The sequence below is a fragment of the Leptonotus elevatus genome, chromosome 14 (genome assembly GCF_054856555.1).
Source record: "Leptonotus elevatus isolate MCC_2025b chromosome 14, RoL_Lele_1.0, whole genome shotgun sequence".
Classification (NCBI taxonomy): Eukaryota; Metazoa; Chordata; class Actinopteri; order Syngnathiformes; family Syngnathidae; genus Leptonotus; species Leptonotus elevatus.
Window position 1 is genome coordinate 13,351,768 of NC_141252.1, and position 9,948 is coordinate 13,361,715.

The 9,948-nt window shown below is 39.8% G+C and overlaps 2 protein-coding genes across 4 annotated transcripts in view; one reads left to right on the top strand and one right to left on the bottom strand.

Annotated features, from left to right (window-relative positions):
• Positions 1-5,707, bottom strand: part of LOC147163064 (uncharacterized) — a 32,393-nt gene extending 26,686 nt beyond the window's left edge. The window contains exon 1 of one of the 3 annotated variants that reach the window (XM_086095598.1): positions 5,410-5,707. Coding sequence is in view for 1 of the 3 variants with exons in the window: in XM_086095597.1 (XP_085951723.1) it covers positions 3,682-3,696 (15 nt within the window). In the remaining 2 variants the exon portion in view is untranslated. Of the gene's footprint in view, positions 1-3,681; positions 3,785-5,137; positions 5,187-5,409 lie in introns of those variants that run through there. The other 2 variants (XM_086095599.1, XM_086095597.1) reach the window with 2 other exon arrangements.
• Positions 5,708-6,832: 1,125 nt separating this feature from the next.
• On the top strand, positions 6,833-9,726 carry sync (syncoilin, intermediate filament protein). Its single transcript, XM_086095400.1, has 4 exons — positions 6,833-6,924; positions 7,218-7,781; positions 8,991-9,401; positions 9,473-9,726. The coding sequence occupies exons 2-4, from the start codon at positions 7,227-7,229 to the stop codon at positions 9,599-9,601; spliced, it is 1,095 nt and encodes a 364-aa protein (XP_085951526.1). The 5' UTR covers positions 6,833-6,924; positions 7,218-7,226; the 3' UTR covers positions 9,602-9,726.
• The last annotated feature ends 222 nt before the right edge of the window (positions 9,727-9,948 follow it).

A 9,948-nucleotide genomic window follows, 5' to 3' on the forward strand; every position in this document is an offset into this window, starting at 1 on the left:
CACATTACTTAGACTGTAAATACACTTTGGGGATATAGTGAGGGTAGGACCATCTTCTAATAGCTGACCAATCAATGGTGTGTTCATTAAAGTGTTGTATTAAATTTTGCTGCAATTTCATCATGACAGCAATCAATCAATCAATCATTCCCTAACAATCACCAGAATTCTCAACAATTAGTTATGCCTATTTGTAATCTATACAGACAGCATGGCCCCAAGTGTCAGCACTTTGAAATTACGGTATTGCATCATTTTTGTCAGCTAAATATCACAGTATAGTACTTGGTGCAACACGAATTAAGTTTTTGGTAAATTTGAACATTTCAAATAAATCAGTTACCCCAAATATCATGAAAAAAAAAAGCATTATGCATGCATTTCACCCCCCCCCCCTCCAAAACATTGCTTATTGTATCAAATATCACATGACTACTTAATGCTCGGTGGGCCATAAGTGGCCTGCGGGCCATACTTTGCCCACCACTGGTCAATGTCTCATTGGTTTAAAGCCAAAATATAGGAGCTCCTTCTCTGTAGATATCACTGAATAACTGACAAAGATATCAAATGACACATGAACATTTTAATTTCTCATTTTATGTGGCACTTTTGTCTCGCGCAAAGAGGATAAAGTATCAGGCAGAGATAATGCAGTATTGAATGCAACAATGATAGAAGTCTATACTGGCATGAATAAAGCAGAAAAAGCTACACAAGTGCAGAGGTTTGGATGATAATGCAAGTTAGCGTGTTGTGAGGCTACTGTAGCCATGCAGCAGCATGTCTACTACCAGAACAGGCTGCATTCCTAAGAGATTGATAATTACCCAGCAAAGAACTCTTCTCTCCAAATTTGCTTGCACACTCCCATCATCTTCGTCGAACTCGCCCCCTCCATTCTCCCTTTCACCACCTCACTGCATCCCTCACCTCCACACCGCACATCCTCTCATGCACGTGAGTGCCAGACACCAGCCGCATGCCGCAACAAGTCAAAGGATAGTGGTGGGGGCATTAGTCATTCGGAGATAGCTTTAACATGTCCGCTAGCATGAACTGTTGAAGTATTTTCTCCTTCATCAAACGTTATCCATTTGACTCTCTTAGTGTTAGTCACAAGATTATAATTGCTGTTATTACAAGCCTCCACAAGGCCCAAGTCTTCTTTTTAAACCTTTTTTTTTTTATGTTTTTTTTAGATCTGTATGGCAATTTCAAATCATATTCCACCTTTGTCATGTGCCGTAAAAGTCAACCTTGAACATTTCTTGACAATAATGTTATATGTCACCTTGCTCGTCTAAACATGACATTAATATTACATTTGTGGAATATGAACTATGTAGCAAAATTCAGCCATTTTAATGCATCTCAGGGAGCGGCGATTTTGCCACTTGCTGTCGACTGAAGATGACATCCCAGTTGCTCAGGGAAAGGCAATGGCCAATCGCAGCTCACCTGTTTTCTGAAGCTGAGCTGTGATTGGTTGGTACCTGAGACCTGAGCAACTGTGATGTCATTTTCACTTGACAGCAAGTGGCAAAATGGCCACCAGCTTAGCTTCAGAAAACAGGTGAGCTGTGATTGGTCGTTGCCTGAGCCCTGAGCAACTGTGATGTCATCTTCAGTCGACAGCAAGTGGCAAAATGGCCGCTCCCTTCTGATATTGATCTGGATTTTGTGGTTAACTCATATTCCACTAACACAATATTAACCAAAATACCGTATTATGGTTAATATTATTTTTGGGGGGTGTTGACTTCCCCTTTAATGTTATCTTAGTGTTTTGATTTTTGCGTCTTAATGGTGACTTATTAAAGCTAAGAAGGCTCTTACGGCATTGCCTGTAATGTTTTGCCTTTGAACAAATTATTTCTATTTCCATTATTTTAAATAATGATTTGGAAATCAAAGAGAAATGTGGAGTTCGTTCAACACCAATTGTGTTCACCCTCCGAGGTTCTACTGTGTATTGGGACTTGTCACTGGGATGGTACCAATAAAAATATTGGGGTTTGTTGCTTTGACTATATGGTTTAACAGATAAATGTTAAATGTGTAAATGTTTTGTCAGAATCCTTGGAGTGCTGGTTTTGGCGTGTGCGTACGTCTTTGTGACTTGCAGTTCATGCTCACTCCAGGAGCACGCTCCTCAGGTCCTAGCTTGTTTACTGGGTTTTGGCGCATACATGATTGTGCTGGATAAGATTTGCCTAGCAAACAATTGGTTGCACAAAAGAAACCGAGCAGTTTCCTTCCGTGTTTATTAGGTAGATACATTTGCTGTTTTGTTGTTAAATTATAATGAATCATAAATTAGTTTTTTTTTTAAGTCTGCTAACTGTTGTAACAGAAAATGGAGTTTAAAACGCAAAGTAAAATAACCCCCCCCTATGGTGAGTTCCGGATTCACAGACCTGTTATTTCGCGGATTTTTAGGTACAGTTAATGGATTTAATTCCACTCTTGATAGCGACACAGAGTTAAGTTGAGACAACAGCAGGAAGCTATCATCACAGCCTAGTTTTTGTTGAAAGTTATTGAATGTCATCCACTTGAACTCTGTTTTAAAACGATGGTAGTCGGTTCATTTTATAATATACGTCTTTGGCATTGTGAGATGTTAAGTAAATTTGTCAGTTTGGGAAAAAAACTGGATATTTACTGTAAACAGAGGGATTCGCTACAGTGATGGGGGAAAATATATATTGAATATAAATTTTATACTGTAAACACATACTGTATGCATATGCTGAAATTGCATTTATATTGATGGCGAGCCGACCTGCTCGATGGACGTCCGTTGCTGGACGTAACAACAACACAACTTTAAATAACTTTAAAATGTCGTGATTACTGTGGGAAATTAACGAAAAAGAAGGTGTTACGGAAAAGGCACGGGCGCCGTAAAGTTGAAACAACGTAACTTGAGGACTCCATGTATTCGTTATGAAAACTTGATATAATTCTCACAAATCAGATTTCAATAAAAATGCAAACACATTTGTGGCTTTATCAATTCAACTTTTCATGTTTCATGAAACATGTGGACTGCACTTCTTAAGCACTGAACTGCAGTATACATATAAAGAAAAAAGCCTGCCGAGCAACTGAAATGAAGCAGTGTTTTTGTTGTTTTCTTCCAAACTGCAGCCTTTGCAGTCTAAAATAGCAGAAAATAGCATTCTACTACACTGCAAAGTCGATTTGAACTGCATTTCATCGTTCTGGCGTACCTCTCACACCCAAACCTTTCCTGACTTTGATCGAAAGAGAGAGCAAAATGCTCAAATTCAGCCCGATTTTTGCTACATATGTACACCACTTAAGAGTAAATTCCTATCAAAACTAAGTCGTTCCATTCTAACAGTCAAATGAAGAATGAAATCGAATTTTAAAAAATGGAAGCTCAAAATTTAGTATCACCATTCCATGTTTGTGCATGCCAACTAATGTTTGCGATAAGCAGCCACTGATGAGTTACTCATCAGCTAAGCCTATTGATCAACAGTGTCCCTCATCCGTCGTGAGTTTCCTCCTCGGCAGACGCCAACACACTCACACTTAATCTACATACAAACACATGATCAGAAGTGTGTACCTACTGTAACACCCCGTAGTTCTTCCCCTAAACATCTCCAGACCCTTTAGGTCAAAGAAGAAGAAAAAAAGCTTCACCTCAGCAGGAACCATGTTGCTGTCTTCTTCCCAGCGGCCACGTCTGTGTTACCGTCTTGTCTCACACTTAATACTGTATATCAACCTTTCAAGCCAAAGCATTTGCTGTGCCCTGGGTGATTGCGCAATTCACCTGCAATCTCCATGGGTACGTACGTACATGCCCCGGCATGGCAGGCCGGCGGAGAAGGAGCACCAGTATGCGACACACCCTATCTAAGCAAATGGCTCTGCCTCAGCCTCACCTATGCTGCAAGTACACAAGCTAAAAAACAAATGTTTTTCCTTTCTATGAGACCTGAACTGTTGGTAGTTTTTTTTCGTCTGCTTTTTTTTTTTTTTTTGTAGGCGGTATTAGGACCTCAACTTTCAATATTTCAAAGTCCAGAAAAGTATCACACAAACATGGGAAGCATGACACATCACACGATATCTCTGTCATGTTAATCAATTAGGAATTCGAACAGCATACACCGGCATTATGATGTACACATGCGCACACTTAAGCAGAGGTACAGATACTTGCGCTTCAAAACAAGACTAGTAAAAGCAGATTCAAGTACTGATTCAACACCCTTACATAAGTACAAAAAAAGACTGATGTACTGAAGCACAAAAGTTTTTTGCTGCCGTTTACAATATCCATTTTGATAAATTTGGCAAAAATGAGTGAAAAATGCTATATAATAGTTTCCCTCTTATTAACTTGCATAGTGCTTATAACAGAGCTTAAGATAGCTAGCGGTGGCTAAGGCTCTTATGCTAACAAAACAATGTGGCCCCTTAGCGTTTCCAATATGGTGAACTAACAGAAAACTACACCACACCTGTGTAAGAGGATTTATTTTCACATTGATATATGTATTTGTGGGATCTATGTTTTTTTCCCTTCCAGATTACACGTATCATTTTTGACCGCCAGAAACTGGTGTTTTTGGACTGTCATACAAAATGTGAATAAATGATCATAAATTAGACAATTGCTGGGGAATATCTTGCTTCTCCCAATCTGTTGCATCAAAGCGCCATGGTTCACAATACATTCACTGCTGCCCCTCTGTGTGTGCCCCCCCCCCCAATCTTCTCAGAACCCAAACCTAAATAAATCAAGATCCTCCCCATTTGCGTTGCTTTAATGGTGCGTCTCATCCGGTTGACAAAAAGTAGCTAGTGTATTTTGACAAAGTGAGTTGTAGAAAATACACATTTGTTTTTACATGTAAGGAATAAAATTTAATAAAATACTCAAGAACAGCTACCTGCTTTAGTATTCCTATAGTAACGAAGTATTTGTACCTCGTTGCTCCCCACCGCTGCCAAACACACGTCACCGAATGCATTAAGCCAAGTGTGTGAACTCCACGCTGTCAAGCAAAACCAGTGATGGGAAACAACACAATAGTCTTCATTGTCATGAGCTCCGCGGCTGAGAGAAGCGAGACAGGTCTTAAATTACCTTTACTTAGATCCCTCAAGGCCAAGCTGAGCAAATGTCCCACACCTACTTATTTTCCTCATACATGCCTCTACTCAACCTGAATCAATTTCTCACATTACAGTTTTGCTCTCGAGCGTCACCACCTGATCTAGCGTGATAAAACAGGGATTCAGCTGTGTGAATTTTGCAAATTACTTGCAAGAACACCACATGGGTACATGTGTATCAGGTCCATTGCCACGTGACGCAGCAAAATTGTAATTGTAATTGACGACAAAGAAGACGCCTACCTTGTTAAACTTTTATGATCCTTATGGCTTGGCTTCCCCTCAGCCCCTCTCCATTTGCAGCTTTTCTTTCCACTTCTGAGTCCAAAACTTTTCAGCGACACGAGCTAGAAAATTTCAGGTGCGACATTTCCGCTAAAGGCAAACAAGAGTCGGGAAGTTACACCGAATTCGAGTGTCGACGCGCTTTCTTCGGAGGTCAGCCCAAGTTTTTTGTATCCCAGCTGTCAGCCGTCTGAGGACGCCCCGCCGGGCCGCGGAGGGAAAATGGCTCGAAGAGGTGGCGCTCCGCTGGACATGTATCGGCCCACCTGGAGGAGGCTGGCCGGGTCTTGCTCAGGTGTGGATGCAGCCGTGCAGTCTGTGTAAGGATGACATCTAGTGGCCAAAAGGGGGAAACGCATAAACAATGGAGGCTGGATAGATAGATAGATAGATAGATAGATAGATAGATAGATAGATAGATAGATAGATAGATAGATAGATAGATAGATAGATAGATAGATAGATAGATAGATAGATAGATAGAGCTGCAGTATGCCTTCATACAACAAAATGTATTCATCAAAAGTCAAGACACATCCTCACAATATTATGTTTGATAAAACAATGCTGTAAATACTATAGTTTATTTTTCTCAGGAGGTTGTAATGTATATGCCTCATTTTCATATATTTTTAACAATAACGGTAAAAAAATGTAGCATTACCCCACTGAATTCCATTTTGACAAATGACAATCGGTTATGTTTTACTGATATGAGTATGGAATTATTGGCAGTTGGTATCATTCAAAAGGTAATGCAGTAATTGTTTAAAAGAAAAATAATCTACAGTAGTATTGAAAAAAAAATTTTTTTTAATGCCAAACTGTCTTTACCGTTATGCATCCCAAAATAATTTTCATGATGCGCATGATTTTTTTGAAGATGCTACTTATACATTTATTTATTTTTACAGTATATAGGCTTACTGTAAATATGACAATGATCCTACTGCTTTATGCTTTTCCATGCTAAGCTTGCTATTAAGCATTTTATGTCTTTACCGTTATGCAAGTCAGTGTGTTTCAGTTGGTCACCACCATTATATTGATCTAAGGATTTACTTGACTATTAATTCCTAAACATTTAATCATCAATAAGTTTTTGAAAATACTGTAAGACTGTTTCAGCATTGGAGACATAAAACCTATGGTGGTATTAAAAAATGCAAAAACAAATTGTGTATTTTAATTTTACAAGTGTCTTTAATGTTATTGCTCAAATTCTGAAAATGACCCATTTACTATAAGGTCAGAGCACGTCTGCAAGAGGCACTGACACCGATTTTTGATCCCCCGTGGGGGTCTGACAGACTTCAGCCTAACCCAGGGATAGGGTTACCACACTGACTCCAGTTGTTATTAATACGCGCAAAGTGGGCCTCTGTTTTGCTAGCGACAAACACAGCAGTGTGATTCTTCAAACCTTGAACAAACGTGACCTACTATTTTGCTGGACTGCAATCTTTAAACTGAGTGAGTATCGGTTGGGGGTGAAATGACCAGTAAAATTGATCAATGCCAAACGTTATTGTATTTGAAAGTGAAGACTGTTATGGTTGATTGAATTTACAGTTATCACTATGTGGTAAGCTAAGCTCATTGGATCTTTTCCCCCTTGCACTTGTTATGCTAAATAACTTGAGAAAACAACTCAAACAACAATGTAATCTTTTACAAGTGTGTTTTCTTTTATCATTATCTGATTAATGACTCTTCCTTGAATGGAAAAGTTGTTAATCAGCCCTCACTTTTGGCTCATCTTGCAGTCAGTTGCCATGGACAATCAGGAAAAGGCGCCAACCGAGGATCCACCCACGGAACCCATTCAATTTGTTGAAGACATCAGACAAAGCATTGATGAAGGCCACTTTGACAACGACAACATTTCTGAGCTGGATATGGACATTCAGGAAAAGGCGCCAAATAAGACGCCACCCACAGAACTCAATCAATTTGATGAAGACATCAGACAGAGCATTGTTGATGATAACGACAACATTTCTGAATTACACAAGTCAGACATAGAAATCATAGGACAGATGTTTGAGAACTGCATCAAGCAAGTTTCCCGTTTGGAGACACGGAGAGATGAGCTGATACAAGAGTTCCTGTTTCTACAGGAACCTATGATACGAGTTGTGGATCATCTGAGGGAAACGCTGAAGGAGAAGCGGAGACTGATCACCCTGGCTCAGATGGATCACATGGATGTGTTGGAGGAAGTGCAGCAGGTGAAGAGGAAACTATTCAACACTGCCAGAGACTGCATCCACAGCCAGGTGACGCTGGCTGAACAAGAGTACCAGGTGGCTCAAGCGGCTGTAACAAAGGTCAGACACCAACTGGGTTGCCTTTAGGCGCACACGATTCGGCTGCAGGTTATTGTTTTCTATATTCTGCAGTGCATGTTATACGATGATCGTTCAGGGTTTGCTATGATGTCATTATTGTGGTCTTTGTGGGTTTAACAGCTAATGGATGCTCTTACAAAGTGGTGGGGAAACTTTGCAGGCTTTTTTTGGGGTGCAATTTCTCCCTTCAGAAACTATTGTTTAATATATATATATATATTTTTTTATAACTAGCCGGTACATAATGACATAAAGATCCAAATCAAAGATAATAGTGCTCAGTTTGATTGACACTGTCAACGGCATATTGATTTAACAAGGATTTCTTTACTTCCAAAGAATTTGCTTTCACGGCATGGATTTATGATATTAGATTTTTTTCTTTTTTAAATGTATGTACGTTTAACCTTCCTGCAATTATTTTTACATTAAACTTCTCTCGACAGAAACGTGGGAATTTATTTTCCCTTTTTAAAGTGGAAGTCAACCTTAAAAATTTCTTGACAAAAAGTTATACGTGACCTCAATCCTCAGACCTAGTCTAAACATCCACCCATTAATTTCCGTACCGCTTATTCCTGACATTCTGATTAGTAATACATTCATGGAATATGAGTTAGGAAGCAAAATCCAGCCGTTACTTTTTTTCATTTCAGACTGAAGATGACACCAGTTGCTCAGGGAACGACCAATCACAGCTCACCAGTATTTCTGAAGCTGAGCTGTGACTGATTGTTACCAGAGCAACATTGCTGTCATTTTCACTTGACAAGTGGCAAAATGGCTGCCCCGAGATGGATAAAAAATGGCCGGATTTTGCTGCTTAACTCATATTCCACTAACACAATATTAACCAGAATACTATAGACTTGTGGGCCTGCATAGAACATATTGTCAAGAATGTTTTTTTGGGGTTGACTTCTTTAAGTGAGAAGAAACACAATCTCTTTAAAGTCAATTTGTAACATTCCCTCAGTGAAACTTGGTCTGCACTCTCTAGGTATCTTAATGCATTTCACCAAAATTTCAAAATACATTTAGGAAATTCTAGATTTTGATTCCCGACTTTACCTAATCGTTCACTCAGTCGGCTGGTGAAAAATATTTTACACTATAGTCGGCTGAGCACAATTTAAATTTCACAGTGATAATATTTTTAAACTATTTCTTTAACTTATCTTTGCACAGGAGGAGCTGAAGGCCCAAGTCCAATATCTGACAGAAGAATTATTTCAGCTTCAGGAGTCCCACCAAAACCATCTGAACTCTTTAAGGGATCAGGCCCAAAAGTCATTCAGACCGAGAGCCATGAGCGATGTCGGCCTGTGCCGTCAAGCTTCCGTCCGCCTCCAGCGCCGGCTCAGTGTCAGCATTCAGGAATTAGAGGGCTGGTATGAGCCTCGACTCATAACACTGCTAAAGAGGAGGCAGTTTGGGGAGAAGGCCTTAAGAGTGAGCAGTGAGCAGGCAGCAAGCTTTAGGGCCCAACTACAACCCCTAAAGCGGGAGGTACAAAGGTTAGAGGAGCAGAGGTCCTGTCTGCAGCGAAGGATCAACCTGATGGAGCAGGAGAGGGAGGAGATGATCGCACAGCACAAGGTACAGCACATTTGGAATTAAATAGATATAATGGATGGCTCAGGTACCCATCAGAATGTTTCTCCACACAGGAAGCTGAGGAGGAACTGAAGGAGGCTCTGGGGAAACTAGTGCTGGACTTTGAGATTCAAAAAAGACATAAAAGACATTTGGAGACTCTCACGAATGATATTTTAGAAAAGATGCAAAATTTCAGGTGAGTTTTCACAAGATAGATTCTCATCATGTCAATCAGACATCATGAAATGTGTTTGCCGATTGTAGAGGGGGGATGTGTTGGGTTAATAAATCAAGATGCAGTAAGTATAACATTACATCGAGACATGACTTTGTAAACTGGCAATTTAGTGATTTTTCACCACATAAAAGCTTAAGTGAATGAATTCCGGGCACTCAGTGCCAACACCGGAATTTAAAGAGGCTTAACATGTACATATTCTTTCTAGAGTCTGTGAAGAAGCGACAGCAGAAGAACCGCAGCAGGATTTTATTTCCTGTCAATCCAACAAATGTTGAACAGCTTTGCATGAAATTTGTTTCATAAGTT

Bases quoted from the DNA above. Each gene is read 5' to 3' on its own strand.
- sync (XM_086095400.1), top strand. From the start codon at position 7,227: ATGGACAATCAGGAAAAGGCGCCAACCGAGGATCCACCCACGGAACCC. The intron at 7,782-8,990 runs GTCAGACACCAA...ATCTTTGCACAG, and splicing joins CTCAAGCGGCTGTAACAAAG to GAGGAGCTGAAGGCCCAAGT. The intron at 9,402-9,472 runs GTACAGCACATT...TTCTCCACACAG, and splicing joins AGATGATCGCACAGCACAAG to GAAGCTGAGGAGGAACTGAA.